The 19609-nt window shown below is 36.9% G+C and overlaps 1 protein-coding gene across 1 annotated transcript in view; it reads left to right on the top strand.

The window, feature by feature from the left end:
* LOC136032852 (glycogen debranching enzyme-like) overlaps nt 1-19609 on the top strand; it is a gene marked incomplete in the record, with an annotated part of 126189 nt that overhangs the window by 90837 nt on the left and 15743 nt on the right. Inside the window, 3 exon segments of the mRNA XM_065713263.1 lie at nt 6114-6291; nt 15162-15440; nt 18884-19109. Of these exon segments, the coding sequence (XP_065569335.1) occupies nt 6114-6291; nt 15162-15440; nt 18884-19109 (683 nt within the window).

Genomic DNA, 19609 nt, shown 5'->3' on the forward strand with positions numbered 1-19609 from the left:
TGTAACTTATACCTGTATTGAACTGTAAATTCAGTAGTAAATGTCCAAAACCTGCAAGTCACATGACTCTTCCTAAAGGAGTGGTGACCTATTAGATAGATATAATGCGCCATCTATATAAAGAATTGTTGTGCCTAGCATATTTGTGTTGATATTTTTGCAAGGATAATACACAGCTCTCACATCTGTCTCTGCCGTGCGATCTGTGTTGACTGAAATTTGAATGCTAAAGAGATACTGCAATGTCCCTGGCTCTGGTTTTGGATTTTGCACTTCCAGTGAATGCAGTTAGTTTTGATTGAAATACTAAACTGTTCCCTGGCTATGATATTTAGATTGTGCAATGAGCGATCAAAATAAGGAGCTGAATATTCAGAGCCGATGCATGAAACATGCAAAGGATGAAGATAATGCATTTCATATATGTAAACAGTTAAATTGGACGGCAAAGGATAATCTGTCTATTCCCACTTTTGTGATCTTCTCGCCTTCTAAAACCCCAACAATCGGGGAGGCAGTTTTGGCTACTTTAGTCTCGAAAGTTAATGAACTCTTTCGAAAAATTGACGGCTTCTTAGAGAATGCGACGCATTCAAGCCCTGTTTTGCCAGCTAGAATTGATGCCAACGTAACAAATAACCCTGCCCGAGCTCCTACGTTTGCGGTTATACTAAAGAACTGCCCTGCAAACCTGGCCTCATCTAATGCTCGTAAGGACTTTATTCATGGACTTTGTCCTCGGGCCTAAGGTGAAATAACTGAACTTAAAAAATCGGCTTCGGAATGGAAACTTGTTGTTAACTCAAAGCGTGCAGCAAACAAAATTTTCGAGAATGCTAAGAACAGTACCTCAGGTATCTCGGTGAGTGTGAAATCTCAAATGTTTATAGGGATCCTGAAAGGGGTCCGATTACCATGAGAATCAAGTCAAATCTCTTGTTCCAAACTGCGTGAAAGTTTCACAGTGTGGAAAGTTCCGAGTGTTCAAGGTCTACTTTGAGTCGAAACAAAACCTGGACCAGGTCTTAAACGTGTCTGTGAAAGGTGGCTGCGAAAAGCTTTCCATACAAGCATTTGTATATCTCCCAAAGCGTTGTTTCTCATGTCATAGAACCGGGCATATGGCCTCATAGTGCTCCAATCAGGCCCTCTGCTCTCGCTGTGGGTCATGCGATCATAGTGCCTCCCCGTGTTCCGAAAAAATGTTATGTCTAGAATGTTAAGCTGCCGACCATACTTGTTACAGTGTAAAGTGTCCCAATAACAACAGTCAAGTAGCAAAGCCCATCGTACGATATGGATCTGTCTACTACTGTGTAAACTGTACTTTCGTGGAATATTAATGGTGGTCTTTTAGTCAAACTTCCCGAGATAGAAGGTTTGCTTTCGAACTTTAACGTCAATCTCCAGACAGATTAACGCAATGATCGATCAGAACTTTTATTTTCTTCTGTGTGTGAGAAACAGGGTTTTGCCTTTCAAAGATTCGCCAGTTAGATAAGTACTGTATTATAGGAGATATTAACTGTAATTTAACTGATGCCTCGTTTTTGCATACTTCTACTTTGTCTGTTATTTTTGATGATTGGCTTCTGATCTTGCAGAAACATCTCGATTACACTTATACACACCATTCAAGTCACGTGTCGAACCTTGACCATGCAGTTTCTCCTGCAAATGTTCAAGTGTCACCTGTTCATGTCGTTACTGATTTCCAACTATCAGACCACCTTCCAATATCTGCATCTTTTTCTTGTCCTTCTGCTCAGTCTACTCCCACCCCACAACCACATCAGCCTCAGGTCCAATTTTACAGGGATTGGAAAAACACCCAAGGTGATCTTTTCACAACAATTACTAATTCCGTCCTACACAAAATTCATATTCCGTTCCAGCTGCTCATGAGAAATCCGCAAGCTGATGCAAATCAGGATATCTATCTTGCACAAACTTGCCATACCCTGCGATGTGCAGAAAAAGCTCCTATACCTTTTAAACGTATACGTCGGGGTGTCACGAAGCCTTGATCCAATAATCTGAGCCTAGTTGAAGATTGGAGAAAATTCAAATTTTGGTACCATTTGTGGCTCCAGTGTGACCGTCCTCGCTCTGGCTAGGTTTCTGACATTCGTCTTTCTACCAAAAGAAAGTTTGCAAGAGAAAAATCTATCCACATGAACCAGATAGTTGAAAAGACGTCCCAGCAAGCTTATCTGCCCCAACCTTCCTTCTGAAGAAATGTATCAAGAGATCCTCCTAGTGCCCGCCTATCTGCTCAAGATATTCCTGATTCAAATAAGCTTGGTAAATTTCTATCTAGTTCTCTTACCGACAATTTTGTTGTTTCAATTGATTCTGTACTGCGAGCAATCCAATGCCTAAAACCTAAGAAATCTTCTGGCATTTATAAAATGAGCGCCCTTACCATTCTCCATGGAAGCAAGCTGCTGGTAAACCATATTGCTCTTTTGATGCAGATGATTGTTACACAAGGAGTTGTACCTTCTTTTTTCTCGATTGGAGATCTCACTCCAATTCCAAAGAAGTTTAAACTTGCCACCCAGTGCTCGTCGTTCCGCCCTGTAACGGTGGCTACTACCTTCTATAAGCTTTTCGAATTTCTGTTCATTGATCATCTTAACGCGAAATGCTATGTTCCACCTTACCAATTTGGATTCCAGCCACGTCTCGGCTGTGCCCACGCTTTGTCGGTTGTCGCGAACACATTGATCGATGCTGATGTATTAGTTGAAACTCTCATGTTAGCTGGGCAGGATGTTAGTAATGCGTTCAATTCTCTCATTCACGCTGCTATGCTACTCCATGCAGCAAAACATGGAGTTAGCCCTATGAGATATGTATTCTCGTCTTAAAATTTACCTAATACTTCACCCATTATCTAAAGCTGACGGCTCTCAAGTCTGCGATCCAACCTTCGATATTTTTGTCAACGTCGAAAAAGGTACCCGTCAAGGTGCTCTTTCTTCCCCTTCACCCTTCAGTAACGGAGTTCTTGATGCAAAGAAAGCTGTTCCCACATTTTTCAATTTTGCCGGTCTCAATTTTGCCGGTCTTGATTTATCTCTCGTATGTTATGCAGACGACATTCTAAATTTAAGGCACACTATCCAGCGCATTAGCGAGATTTTCGCAACGCTACAATACGAGTATGCAAAACTAGGTCTTCAGTTCAATGCTGAAAAGTCCGAAGTTACATTCTTCAACTGGATGCAAGTGTCGCCTGGGGATATATCTCTCGGAAATATTAAGATTAAGCCTATAGATCATATCACCTACCTCGGTCTTTCCATTGGTTCGTCAATAATGCACACGTGACAACTATTAATTGCTCACATTGAACATAGTGTTGGGTTATCATATGCTTCTTTTATAACGAATAAGTTACGCTTCAACCGCCGTCTTCTTTCAAAACTTTTCAGTTCTGTCGCTCTACCACATTATCTGTACGTTTCGCCGTTTTGGAAAATGCTCACAAAATCTGACAAGTCAAAAATTCGTTCAGTTTTCTTCCTGTTTGCAAAATATCTTTTACGTTTCCCCCCTTGGACCCGCAACTCTTATCTAGTTAGAAAATCTTGCATTCCTGACTTCATTATATCTGTGGAAAAGCGAATTCGTGTTTATAATCCCCGTTTGACGAAGTTGAACCACCCTTGGTCGGTACTGGCCCAGTAGTTAAGATGTATTTGTTGTGTTTGGTTTTTTGTTTATGACAGGTCTTCCAATACATAATAATAATAATATTTTTTTTTTTTTGCCAACCCTGACTTTTTTACAGTTTCCCAAATCGCTAACCTTGGGTGGGTATCAGGTAAACCATTTTTGTGTTGATCCTAGTGGATTTGCCACATCTTTCACTGTCAGTAGAGCAATGCTTGTTCAACTGCTTTCATAGAATAACGATTTGATGGTGTATCATCAACTACAAATGTCATTCTTTATGTTTCTCCATGTCTAAGCCTTGCAAGCCGCTTTAAGAGGACCAAATTTTATCAGACACTCTTCTTAATTAGGCAATATCATTCTACAAAGCTCCTGCCGACTCCGCTTTGTAAGGGATCTCAGCTCTTTACTCCTTTAAACAAAAAACTAAATTGAATTTCATTTACTCTGAGCTTTGATTCCTAGTTAGAACTGAAGATTAATTTGACATACGAAATTCCTAATATGCTGGTGCCTAAAGTAAAGGTACTTCGAACAGTTGTGTAATTTCATAATAGGCTGAAATTAAGTATTTAAATGTTTACCTGGAAACAGTTTTATCCCGAGGAGTCCATCTCAGCTCGTTGCTCTTTTAAATCACGGCTGATTCTACGTCACAGCAATTTGGAAACTTGCATGTACAACATGAACAATAAAACTATTGTACTATGCTCAAAACGACTTTATAAAGAGATCTAAAGACTTTCTAGGACTGCATAAACAATAGACAAATGTGTCCCTTCTTCCGATTTGCCTGTGTTGTCATATGTTGTTGTGTCGGTTTTGTCAGCACAGGTGTTGCCTGTGCTGTGATGCTTACAATAAAATGAGTCTGTAAGGCCTTGTAGATTTGTGATTCAAAATGTATTGCTAGTGCTCGTTTCTTGGTTAATTCGAGTTTTATTAGTTTTTTGGGGGTCTGTTATACGAAATATTTCTATGCGGCCGACTGGCGTCAATGACACATAAGAATCCGGTGATGAATGGTAAAATTTTGGTACGTGTCGCGAGATGTGTTTTTACCCAAAAAATTTGTATAGTCCAAGGGTAAATGCCCGCCTATTGATTGAACTTGCCTTTTGTATATTTTACGTCAACTCAAGTCTAAAACGAGAATTCAGAGAATTTATATCGAATTTGAGCAGAAATTTTTTCTTGATTGGGGAAGGTTGGAAACTATCTGCCCAAAAAGGGAGAAAATTTCATTAGGTCAGAACAAGTTACACAAAAAAACAAACGAAATAGAACACAACAAAATACTCCCAAACAAGTAATGAAAAAGACAATGTATTTGAGGTTAGTATTAATAAGCCAGATAATAATATTAAAAAGAGCAAACGTGAAAATATCTGAGCATTCTGAAAATCACCATAAAAAACTGCTTGCTGCTTTGTTTGTTTTAAGTATCACAAAAAAATAGATTTACAGGACAGTAAGCTGCTGAAACGTAAGCGAAAGATTTAAACACAGAGTAATTGCGGCTCAAAATTTCGTTTGTGTACGAAATATTTTCAATGATTGAGTATTTTTATGTAGGGATAACTTGAAAGGTTTGTTCTTCAAATTTCAGCATTTTTTATGCATTGAATGTGCACCGAACTTTTTCTAGTATTGTGCTTGAAATCTAGACTAAATGTTACTAATAGATCAAACGGAATTGAGCTTTGTAACACAATTTTGGATTTGAACCGAGTTAAGTTTTTGGAAAAAAAGATCAAGCTTCGTACCGGACTGGTTCTGTGTGGCCCATCCAAGTTCAGTTCACAAACCCAAAGCTGGCTTGCATACCCTTGTTTTTATTTGCAAGCCCTTGCAAGTCCTTAGTGCATTGTGGTATTAGAGATCCTGCGACATATCTGGTTTCAGGAGGATCTATCTGCAGCTTTGGAGCCATCCACGCACGCAGGAATTTCTTGTTTGGGAGGTTACATCTAACTAAATAACAGAAAATAGACGAATCGCGCTGAAAATATTAGAAATTTTAAGAGAAATCGTAATAATGTTGATACTTTAGGAGAGAGTATGGGCTGAATGTTCGCTTCCCTGTATATGTGTCGACTAAAACCAAAGTATCCTGAGAGGGGGGAGGGCTGAAAGTTGAACAGCTAGAAGGTGAAATGTTGAGGCAGTTAAATAATTAGAAAAGATAGATTACATTGCAACTTAATCCAAGCTAAATTTTTATTTTTAACGTGTTTGAAAAGGAAATCTTTAAATAAGCCTCATTATATTGCGTTGTACCGAAATAGTATATAGTCAATTTGTAAAAGCGGGATATACTCATTTCAGAAATTAAGATGAGCATCTTTTCAAATAAAATCTGTTATTTCATGTTTTGTACTGCCCTTCATTTAAACAATGACACGGTATTAATGCATTTTTAACTATAGGCTACGTAACCGACCGGCTTAAAGCAAATGAAGGAACGTTTGCACTTGGTGATTGGCTTTCTCGTAACCTTCAGCCTCTTTACAATATACCGCGTTACCTAATACCAGCTTACTTTGATGCCATCATAACTGGAGTTTATCTAGCCTTGTTAAAGCAGACGTGGAACTTGATGAACAGGTATGTCCGTCCTTCACTGACTTAAAACTGTTTGATTTTGAGCTATGTTTTTTGCTAAGTGCTGCAAACTTACTGGGCTTTCCTGTTTAGTATATTCACTTGTATGATGGCATGTTTAATAAATCGAATATTTGTGCTGACTGGAAATGCTATGATTGGTATTGATTTTTTTTTTGTGATTTTGATTTATTAAGCTTGAACTAGTGAAAAAATAAACCATAGTAACGTCTTAGTGTCAGGAAAGCAGTTGGTCTTATTTTTACTAAAGAAAATAAAAATATACCTTGTCTAGGGCTCATAAAGAAAGGGACTAAGGGGCTATTTTCTACTACCAAAAAGCCTAAAGAATTTTGATTTTAACAAAACTGCATTTATGTGTGATTAAATGTCGCGGGGAATTTGACCCTTATAAGCACATATCGAAAGTGTTTTACCTAAACCATTCCCTCCGTGAGAAAACCATTGTCATAAAAGTATTTTTTTTTCTAATAAATAGCATTTTTTTTGCAACATTCTATGAAATGTACCCCCCCCCCCCCCCCCCCCGTGCTTTCTTTCTGGCCTGCAAACAAACCTTTTGATAAAGTTCCTCATATATACGACTTAGGTAACTTATTTCTTCTGTCGATCACTGTACATGTGATTGAAAAATCCAGTTTTTCTTTGTTGTTTTTTTTTTCACTGTCTAATAAAAGGATTTATCCCTATTCGAACTGTAATTTAAAGTTCCTCGAATACCTAGCTAGTCTTTGCCTTTAATATTCTTGTTGTTTGTATTCATTTAATTTTAAAATTAGCTTATATTTGTTTTGTAACAATAAACAGAGAGTATTATTGTCCGAGTCGATTATATCCAGCGTTCAAACAATTTGAATTAGCTAATTAATATAATTTGATAGAAACGTGTTTTCCAAGATAATGGCTGAGAATATGAATGGCTATGGTCTAATATTCAGCAAATTAAATATTAAGTTTAACAAGCAATTGCTAATCTACAGAATGAATTTGTAATTGTGCCAGTGGATAAAGCTAATAATAATTTTGCCATAATTTGTCAGAAGCTGTATTGTGATATCTTAAAAAGGGACTTATGCACAACTAATGTTTACGAAAAGGTAAATTTAGAGGATGAGAATTTAATTGAAAAGACTGAAGAAATACTTTTTTAAAAATTTTAATATTAAAATAAATGACAATGATAAAAAGTTCCCTTTCCTATATTGGACTGTAACATTTCATAAGAATCCCCCTAAACCACAGTTTATTGCTGGAGCAGCTAAATGTCCAACCCGCATTGCTGCTACTGACCTCTCTTTAATTTTAAAGGAAATTGTAAATAAACTTAAAACCTATTGTTCTGGTATTAAAAAAATTTCGAATTTTAATCCATATTGGAGTGTTAATAATTCACTGCAGGTGATAGATTCTTTAACAATGGTTTCAGCTAAAAGAATTGAGTCTTTCGATTTTGCGACAATGTATACTAATTTATCACTTAACGTAGTGTTAGATAATTTAAAAACTGTTATCAAGAAATCTTTCCTCTTATTTAGTAAAAGGTTCTAAAAAATAGACACTTATAATGAAAAAGCTATGTGGACAAATTGCTTTAATACTACAGTTAACTTGAGATGTTACAGCTTGGATATGATTTTTGAGTTATTAGAATTTGTTTTATACAATACTTATATAAGATTTGGTGGTGATTTGTACAAGCAAATCGTGGGAATTCCCATGGGGGGGGAATGCCAGCCCATTTATAGCTGACTTGTTTTTAAGTCAACTAGAATATAAATATATGATGGATAAGAATAATCCAAATAATTTAAAACATGTTTTGTCAAATAATAAAAGATATTTAGATGATATTTTGGTCTTAAATTGTAAGGATTTCATTGATATTTCTAAAAATATATATCCATCAGAGCTTACTCTTGAACCTAGTCATGGCGCTGGTCATGAAGATCATTTCTTAGATTTAAATATTAATATTTCTGATAATAATAAATTAAGTTTTAAAATGTATAATAAAACGGATGATTTTGATTTTGAAGTGATTAGTTTCCCATTCCCTGAAAGTAATATACACTCAAATATCACATATTCGGCGTTTTTCTCACAGTTACTTCGTTATGCAAGGATTTGTAGTAATTATATTGATTTTAAAAATAGATGTAAAATCTTAAGCCAAAAATTGATATCAAGAGGTTTTTCTGCAAATAAATTAACTTGGCAATTTAAAAAATTTAGTTTTCATTATAACGAACTTTTAAATAAATATCAAAAGAATTATCTGGAAATACTTAAAGAAATTTTCAACTAATTTCGGAGGTTCGATATATATATATATATATATATATATATATATATATATATATATATATATATATATATATATATATATACATATATATATATATATATATATATATATATATATAGTATCTTAGAATACTATTATATATTTTATATACTAAAATATTTGTAAAAATAATCTATATCACTAAGTGAAACAATTATATCGGTATATATATATATATATATATAGATATACATATATAAATAAGTTGTCTGTGTGTGTGTGGGTCTGTCGGGTGGCGTCATGTTTGTGTGATGACTGACGTCATGTTTTCGACTGACGAAATTACAGACCGGGACATCGGGACGCAAATGACGACCGGGACACCGGCACATAGGGAATGTAAATGACGACCGGGACACTCAAAGAGAAAGCGACCGGGACACAAGGAAGGTTCGATTAGCAATCACCATCAACAAAGCACCGGGACACAAATGACGACCGGGACACAGGGAGTATAAATGACGACCAGGACATAAGTAAAAAAAAACTAAAAAAAAAGGTAAAACTACAAAAAAACTAAAAAGAAAAAAAACTAAAAACTAATAAAAAAAAAACTAAAAAAGCAGAAAAACTAAAAAAATTAAAAAAGAAAAAAAAAGAAAAAAAAAGAAAAAAAAAAGAAAAAAAAAAGAAAAAAAAAAGAAAAAAAAAAAGAAAAAAAAAGAAAAAAAAAAAAAGAAAAAAAAAGAAAAAAAAGGAAAAAAAGAAAAATAAAGGAGAAAAACAAAACTAAAAAAAATAAAAAGAAAAAAAAATAAAAAAAATAAAAAAAAGTAAAAACAAAAAAAAAAACTAAAAAGAAAAAAAGGGAAAAAATACAAAAATTTATTTCATCATATACCATTTCAAAAACGAATGTACATACAGACCGGGACACCGGGATACAAATGACGACCGGGACACAGGGAATATAAATGACGACCGGGACAAAGGGACACAACTACAACGGGGACGCCGGGGGCACAGGGGGATATATAAATGACGACGGGGACAGAGGGAATGTTTGATTAGCAATCACCATCAACAAAGCTCAAGGGCAATCATTAGAATCATGAGGTATAACTAAAAAAACTAAAAAAAAGGTAAAAAAAACTAAAAACTAAAAAAAAGACCAAATCAAAGACGAATGTATATACAGACCGGGACACCGGGACACAAATGACGACCGGGACACCGGGACACAAGGAATATAAATGACGCCCGGGACACTCAAAGAGAAATCACAGACTGGGACACCGGGACACAAATGACGACCGGGACACAGGGAATATAAATGACGACCGGGACACAGGGACACAACTACAACGGGGACGCCGGGGGCACAGGGGGATATATAAATGACGACGGCGACACAGGGAATGGTCGATTAGCAATCACCATCAACAAAGCTCAAGGGCAATCATTAGAATCGTGAGGTATAGATCTGAATACGGATTGTTTTCCCATGGACCATTATATGTTGCATGTTCAAGAGTCGGTAAACCTGACAATATATTTATATGCACAGACAATGGGACAGCAAAGAATGTTGTATATTCGCAAGTTTTACGTAGTTAAAAACATATATATCTATATATATAAAAATAAGTTGTCTGTCTGTGGATCAGGTGACGTCATGTTTCTGTGTTGACTGACGTCATGAAATTAGTTGTCGTCATTTTTGCTTTGACGGTGACGTCATTCATGATATTTAAGACATATTTTCACGTAGAAATCTATTAATGTTTAAGTTTACAATGACTGATGAACTTACCATGGCAAAAGCCGATGAAGATGCTCAAAGAGTCTATGCCAAAAAACTTGCTGCTGATAGAGAAAGTCAGAAAAGAAAGCGTGCCGAGGAATCAAAAGAACAGCAAGGAAACAGGCTTGAGGCTGATAGAGAAAGAAAGAACAGAAAGCGTGCCGAGGAATCAAAAGAACAGCAAGGAAACAGGCTTGAGGCTGATAGAGAAAGAAAGAACAGAAAGCGTGCCGAGGAATCAAAAGAACAGCAAGGAAACAGGCTTGAGGCTGATAGAGAAAAAAAGAACAGAAAGCGTGCCGAGGAACTACCAGAGCAACGCGGAAGCAGACTTGCTGCTAAAAGAGAAAGTGAAAAAAGAAGGCGTGCCGAGGAATTACAAGAACAGCAAGAAATCAGGCTTGCTGCTGATAGAGAAAGTAAGAAAAGAAAGCGTGCCGAGGAATCACAAGAACAGCAAGAAATCAGACTTGCTGCTGATTTAGAAAGTAATAAAAGAAAGCGTGCCGAGGAATCAGAGCAACCTGAAAGTTATCGCCTGGCATTCAGGTACAACCCAGTCGATGATTATAGCTTGAGTAGATGTGTTCAAATCGGGACAATGTCTAAAATTTGTCCCTATTGCAAGGCCTTGAAATTCAATGGTGAAACAATGGGAATGTGTTGCGCCTCAGGAAAAGTTAAACTTCCTCTATTGGCTGCACCACCAGAGCCATTGAAGACGAATGAATACTTGCCTGAAAAATTCTAATTTATGGGCACACGTAAAAATATTAAAATTAACTACAAATATGCGTGTCCGATTGCAAAACGATGACTCTGGTCAAACATTTTCAGATCAATTGCTGACAATTGGAAACGGAAAGCTCCCAGTAGACTCAATTTCAGGACGTATACAACTACCTGCTGATTTCTGTAATTTAGTGACGTCCAAAAATGAATTGATTGAAAAAGTATTTCCGAATATTCTAAAAAATTATAAAAATAATAAATGGCTAAGTGAAAGAGCGATTCTCGCACCCAAAAATATAGACGTCCACGAAATCAACAATATTGTTTTGACCAAGATTCGAGACCAGGCAGTCCTTTACAAGTCAGTCGACACAGTTTTGGAACCAAATGAAGCGGTTCCACCACACGTGCTACAACTAAAAATAGGCGTACCAATAATACTTTTAAGAAATATAAACCCACCAAAGCTTTGCAATGGCACTTGACTTGCCGTAAAAAAAAACAATGGAAAACCTAATAGAGGCCACAATCTTGACAGGGCCTTTTGAGGGTGAGGCTGTTCTTATTCCTCGCATTCCCATGATTCCAACGGATCTGCCTTTTCAATTTAAAAGATTGCAATTCCCAATTCGATTAGCATTTGCAATCACCATTAACAAAGCTCAAGGTCAATCATTAGAAAAATGTGGTATAGATCTTAATACTGATTGTTTTTCCCATGGACAATTGTACGTTGCATGTTCGAGGGTCGGTAAACCTGACAATCTATTTATACGCAGAGACAATTGGACAGCGAAGAATGTTGCTTATTCGCAAGTTTTACGCAGTTAATTTGTATTGTATCTATCTATCTATCTATCTATATAAAAACGAGTTGTGTGTATGCATGTTTCTTTGTTTGTAAAAAGAGCGTTTGCATATGATGTCATTATTAGTACATACGGCTTTGTATATGCAGAGACAATGGGAAAGCCAAGAATGTTGTATATTCGCAATTTTTACGTAGTTTAACTCCTGCAGACGAAATGAATGCTTGCCTAAAAAATTCTAATTTATGGGCACACGTAAAAATATTAAAATTAACTACAAATATGCGTGTCCGATTGCAAAACGATGACTCTGGTCAAACAGTAGACTCAATTTCAGGACGTATACAACTACCTGCTGATTTCTGTAATTTAGTGACGTCCAAAAATGAATTGATTGAAAAAGTATTTCCGAATATTCTAAAAAATTATAAAAATAATAAATGGCTAAGTGAAAGAGCGATTCTCACACCCAAAAATATAGACGTCCACGAAATCAACAATATTGTTTTGACCAAGATTCGAGACCAGGCAGTCCTTTACAAGTCAGTCGACACAGTTTTGGAACCAAATGAAGCGGTTAATTATCCATCTGAATTTTTAAATTCCATAGATCCTTCAGGGTTTCCACCACACGTGCTACAACTAAAAATAGGCGTACCAATAATACTTTTAAGAAATATCAACCCACCAAAGCTCTGCAATGGCACGCGACTTGCCGTAAAAAAAACAATGGAAAACCTAATAGAGGCCACAATCTTGACAGGGCCTTATGAGGGTGAGGCTGTTCTTATTCCTCGCATTCCCATGATTCCAACGGATCTGCTTTTTCAATTTAAAAGATTGCAATTCCCAATTCGATTAGTATTTGCAATCACCATTAACAAAGCTCAAGGTCAATCATTAGAAAAATGTGGTATAGATCTTAATACTGATTGTTTTTCCCATGGACAATTGCACGTTGCATGTTCGAGGGTCGGTAAACCTGACAATGTATTTATATGCAGCGACAATTGGACAGGGAAGAATGTTGTATATTCCGCAAGTTTTACGCAGTTAATTTGTATTGTATCTATCTATCTATCTATCTATATAAAAACGAGTTGTGTGTATGCATGTTTCTTTGTTTGTAAAAAGAGCGTTTGCATATGATGTCATTATTAGTACATACGGCTTTGTATATGCACAGACAATGGGAAAGCCAAGAATGTTGTTTATTCGCAATTTTTACGTAGTTTGAAACACATATATAAATCTATCTATATTCACAGGTGGGACACAGGGACACAACTACAATGGCGCATAACTAATATGGCGCGTAACGACTTACGCGCGCGGGGGGGCTTGGGGGGTGGGGCGCGAAGCCCCCCACCAACAGCTAGTATATATATATATATATATATATATATATATATATATATATATATATATATATATATATATATATATATATATATTTATATATATATATATATATATACTAGCTGTTGGGGTGGCGCTTCGCGCCACCCTAACACCTAGTTGGTGGGGCGCTTCGTGCCCCTCCAAGCCCCCCCGCACGCGTAAGTCGTTACGCGCCATATTAGTTACGCGTCATTGTAGTTGTGTCCCTGTGTCCCACCTGTGAATAGAGATAGATATAAATATATGTTTTTAACTACGTAAAACATGCTAATATACAACATTCTTCGCTGTCCCATTGTCTGTGCATATAAATAGATTGTCAGGTTTACTGACTCTTGAACATGCAACATATAATTGTCCATGGGAAAAACAATCCGTATTCAGATCTATACCTCATTATTCTAATGATGTGTCCCTGTGTCCCGGTCGTCATTTACATTCCCTGTGTCCCGGTCGTCATTTGTGTCCCGGTGTCCCAGTTTGTAATTTCTCTTTGAGTGTCCCGGTCGTCATTTATATTCCCTGTGTCCCGGTGTCCCGGTCGTCATTTGTGTCCCGGTGTCCCGGTCTGTAATTTCTATTCGAACAATCCCTGTGTCCCGGTCGTCATTTATATATCCCGCCTGTGCCCCCGGCGTCCCCTCATTTTACAATTAAACATTTTTCCGTGAACAAATGTCTTAAATATCTTGAATGACGTCACCGTCAAAGCAAAAATGACGACAACTAATTTCATGACGTCAGTCAACACAGAAACATGACGTCACCTGATCCACAGACAGACAGACAGACAACTTATTTTTATATATATAGATATATATATTCACAGGTGGGACATAGGGACACAACTACAATGGCGCGTAACGACTTACGCGCGCGGGGGGGCTTGTGGGGGCGTGAAGCGCCCCCACCAACTAGGTGTTGGGGTGGCGCGAAGCGCCACCCCAACAGCTAGTATATATATATAAATAAGTTGTCTGTGTGTGTGTGTGTCGAGTGACGTCATGTTTGTGTGTCGACTGACGTCATGTTTATCGACTGACGTCATTATAAGGATTGAGCTGTATGCATTATGAAGTTGTTTGTCGACTGACGTCATGTTTGTCAACTGATGAAATTACATACCGGGACACCGGGACACAGGGAATATAAATGACGACCGGGAACCTCAAAGACAAATTACAGACTGGGACACTCGGACACAAATCACGACCGGGACACAGGGAATATAAATGACGACCGGGACACAGGGACACAACTACAACGGGGACGCCGGGGGCACAGGTGGGATATATAAATGACGACCGGGACACAGGGATTGTTCGAATAGAAATTACAGACCGGGACACCGGGACACTCAAAGAGAAATTACAAACTGGGACACCGGGACACAAATGACGACCGGGACACAGGGAATATAAATGACGACCGGGACACAGGGACACATCATTAGAATAATGAGGTATAGATCTGAATACGGATTGTTTTTCCCATGGACAATTATATGTTGCATGTTCAAGAGTCAGTAAACCTGACAATCTATTTAAATGCAACACAAATATATATATATATATATATATATATATATATATATATATATATATATATATATATATATATCTATTCACAGGTGGGACACAGGGACATAACTACAATGGCGCGTAACGACTTACGAGTGAATAATTAAATATCTTGTCAAATACTCTTAAAGTTAGAACCTCCTAAATTTGTTGTACCAACAATTATCGGCAGGTCCTGTTATCTATGAAGGATTCCTCTTCCCCTGCTATATTTTCCTCCAGATATATTTTTTTTTCTTTAGATTTGTGAAAGAAGGGTCAACGTTCGTAAAAGCCTTAGCACTTGCCTCCATTCAGTTTTGTGGCATGGTTCGTACAGCTCCGCTCCCTTTTCTTTCGCCGAATCTTAAGGATCCGAAACCAGAAATCAAAGCAGTTGGTGGACAGAAATATCAAGACTGTATTACAATATCTGCTGGTTTACCTCACTTCAGCACTGGGTATGTACGAAATTGGGGAAGGGATACGTTCATCTCCCTCCGTGGACTACTTTTGCTGAATGGACGCTTCAATGAAGCAAGGTAAGTTGCCCCCTATTTTACAGTATCGGGATAAGTTTTTTTCTTGTCCTTGGTTATCATGAATTCGCTCTACTCATTCCCGATACCCACGGGGTAGGCCGAGTATCTGTATGTGTCTGAATCCTCATCGCCGCTAAATATCCAAATTTAGATTTCCACAAAGGTCATATTTATATCTACAGCAAAAACTGTTAAATATAATCTTGCACTTGGTAATGCTTCATAAAAGGACTATTTTTGTATAATTCCTTGTTTTTCCATTCCCTTCTCTGTCTATTCTCATGTTTGTCGTTTTACTTTCTTTTTCTTTTCTTTTTTTATTGCTCAAATAATAAAATAGTTGTATTATTGTCAAGCTAGGATTTTTGTGGTTGTTATTTCTTTTTTTCAGTTAAAGGTTAGGTAGCACTGTTGCTTAATCACAACCCTGGTTTATTCATTGGCTTTTTTGTCCGTCAGTTTTTTTCGTCCTGCACAATCCATGCCCTTGTAACTGTCATTATACATTTTTCAAAATCACTCTTCTCACTAGTTGTCTCAGTTTGCTTTACTCATCGGACGAAACTTTAAAAAAAGAGGCGGTAATCAAGAAACAGAAACAGAAATTATACAGTATCAGACATTTCGTGGTAATAAGCTGTAAGTAAAGAGCGACATATTCCAAAGTAACAAAAACTCTAAGAAATGAGGACAATCTGATACCAACAAATGTATCAGAAATAATCTACTTTTTATAGTGATTCCAAATCTATAAAATCCGTTAAAAGTTGATAATATCTATAATAAAAAGCTATGAGCCTCATAAAGTCTGGGTAGTCTGAGAAAAAAGGAGAAAATACATCCTAAAACGGATGGGAACCTGACGCAAATTGCAGTATCGTATTCAGCATCTCCAAGAACCGTATGGTGAGGTTTCAATTTCAGATCTAGCCACAACAAAGTACTTCGTCCCTAAACATATGCACAGTCTATACAAAATAAAAAGCTATGATAAAGAACTTATATACAGTATTGTATTACCGCACAACAGCTTTTGGACGGGGGTGGCACATCAGTAGGTCTTGCGGAAGTTGATGAGGGGGTGAACTCTCAAAAAGTTTATTATTATGGTCAATTTTTTCAACTTTTTGTGATGGGCACTTCAGATCAGCGAAGACTGGGGAAATAACCTCTAGCTTCCGCTCATTTGGAAATAATTTATTTTGAAAAAGTGATACTAAGAAAGAAACGACTCCCCTGTTATTGCACAGAATTGTTTAACATCAATTGAAGGTTCAATTTTCATGATGCTATTAGGTAGCTGGAGAGACTTCTCAAAAATTAGTAGGGTGCATGTTAATACTGCGGGTATTGTTGACTAGTTTTTAATTATTGAATCTGGTTATATTCATAAGAAGTTCATTTATTTATTATATTTTATCATTTTTATTTTTTGCAATGGGCTGGTGTTTTTTTTTCTTTGCAACAAATATCAGTAGCATATGCATATCTGCACAAAAGCGGACAGGAAGAGGGCATCCTCCAGGAGCAATATTCATCCGACGAATTCTCTTTTAAAAATATAAACATCACGGCCTAGAAAATTATTTTGGCATTTCAGGCCCCTGTCTAAGAAGTCTTAAGTGGGTTATCTGTTTCAGGCACAATTTTTCAGTGTCGAAGTATTGTTTTTTCAAAGGTTAAAATTTTAGAGTAAAGTCCTGGAGCAGTATGAAGGGAAATTCAACCCTCATATTTTGTTTTACATTCAACATGAAAAAATAAACAAGCAGAAATTAAATATCAAACGAAGTGAGTTTTTCAAATGGAAGGAAGGAGTGACATTAAAGATTATAAAGAACAAAAGTTATCCTATATATGTAGGGAGCTGATACGAGTTAACCCCCCCCCCCCTCTTTAATCTAAAGATTGAATTTTCTTCATCGCCAATACTTCAAGACTGAGTGATCTTATAGAAGAGTAATATGATAAACGTTCAATTTTTCGCATGCATTGGAAATGAAAGAGTTTATATATTCATGTTCGCTTTGAACAATAAAAATTTCAGTTTAAGTTTTCTAAGGGGGCAATGAGTAAATAAAAAGAATGCAAATTACCAACTAGCCAGATTTATTGCACTCTAAAATGCTTTAGGTTAATTACTAGTTTACCATTAGGTTATGCTAAGATTGGGGGCCTGAGGGTGCGGTAGCCCCCCTTATATATAGGATATAATTTTTGTTCGTTTTTAGTTTTAACGGCGCTCTTTACTTTCCTGTAAAATATTGCTCTTTTTTATTCATGAATTAAGTGGTTAATATGCTACAATAAAAGGAGGATTTAGCTTCATTCATAAGGTTAGTTTTTGAAACTGTATGAGATGTTTTCTTTTTTTGCGTCAGGTTTCATTTCCTCCACTTTCTAAGTTCGTTGAAATGTTTCAACTGGGCCGTTGAAAAATGGACTTACTGTAGAGTCAGAAATTGCTACATGTTGATAAAAAAAAATGATGTCTGAAAATTGTTTATTTTACTTTTGAGGACGTTGTCCGCGGCAAATTCATAAAGACATGTACCTTTTTCTTTTATTTTTGTTTTGGATGGGTGTGTTCTAGTCAGTTTTCACGCTTTTAATTTCGCTGTTTGTGGTTTAATGTCCACAACGAACTGAGTCGATATGAAATCTTTTGTGTTATGCGTGGGCCGTTCCTGGCTGGGAAAAAGACGCAGCTGTGTGAATTCCGGACTAGGATTCTGATAGTAAGAACTATAATGCTTGTCAAAACCTGGTTTTGACCTTTTTTTAAAGGGAAACAAAAATATGAAAAGAGCTATTAGCTGTGTATTTTTTGTTTTATCTGACCTTGGAATCTAACAATTATTCTTAAAAATCTTCGATGCTCTTTTATTTTTCTTTGTATAGATTTTTTGTCGAAATAATAATTCATCTTTGTTGATACAACATCCTTTTATTTCCCGCATGCCTTTGTCATGGTTTAATTGTCAACCTCTTAGATTGAGATGTGAAAGACCACTATAACTGACGAGATGTTGCGTAGGGTTGGTTGAAATGCATTTGTATTGTTTGGCCGAATGGGTTGGTGCGCTGGATTCAGGATCCCTTGTCTGAGAGGACGCGGGTTCGAGTCCCGATGTACCCAATTCTTCAGTTTGGGACGGGGGTCAGTGGTGTGTCTCTGTAAGCTTAGCCAGAGTCGACCCAGCTCTAAATGGGTACCTGGAGAAATCTGGGGAGGGTAAACAGGAAGGGTGTGCGAAAGCACAGGATGGCTGGCCCCCAACCCCCCATTTCACTTCCTGGCTGAAGGGCCAAGAAACGGAGATCAGCACCGCCTGTACGGACTGTAAAGTCTAATGCCGTATCCTTTACTTTTTTTTTACCTTATTTGTATTGTTTATAGAAACTGACAGTTTTTTTATCTAAATACTGCGTCATTTTTACAGATACATTATCCTGGGTTTTGCTGCATGTCTTCGCCACGGTTTGATTCCCAACCTCCTTGATGGAGGACTGAAAGCCCGCTACAATTGCCGAGATGCTGTCTGGTGGTGGCTGAAATGTATTAAAGAATATATCGAAGAGGCCCCTGAAGGTAAAGACATTTTGGATGACCTTGTGAGCAGACTTTATCCAACTGACGACGCTTCGCCCCTGCCTCAGGGGGTTCGTGTAAGTAGCTATTGGTTTAAAATAAAAACTGTAGTAACTACACGTCTCACTATATTTTCCTGCGTGTCTTAGCCGAAGTCTTTCAAATAGCCTTATACGGAGGGTGGGCCTCCGTGCCCGTCGGTATTTCATTTACGCTAATACTACCGCACACCCCTCCTGGAAGCAACACATATTTTTGGAAACAAATAAAGTTATTGCTATTGTTTTTGGCACTGTTTGTGAACCGCATAAGCTTTGCTTTTAAATTATTTTTTTGTAATGTTTTCAAAAAAGAAGTTTTTTGCTTATTTAAAGCCTAAAACGAGTAGAAATAAACTAATATAATGGTTCAAACTTTCTGTCATCTTTATATTTGATTTGTATCAAACATAAAGATGGCGGATAGTTGTTCATTTTATTTTCTGTTCGTATTCGGATTGATTTATTCATGGATAGTAATTTCGTTTCATTTATTATCAAGGACTTTATTTCTGCTCGTCATAGGTTTTAGCGTGACT

This window comes from Artemia franciscana, chromosome 11 (assembly GCF_032884065.1).
Source record: "Artemia franciscana chromosome 11, ASM3288406v1, whole genome shotgun sequence".
Taxonomy (NCBI): Eukaryota; Metazoa; Arthropoda; class Branchiopoda; order Anostraca; family Artemiidae; genus Artemia; species Artemia franciscana.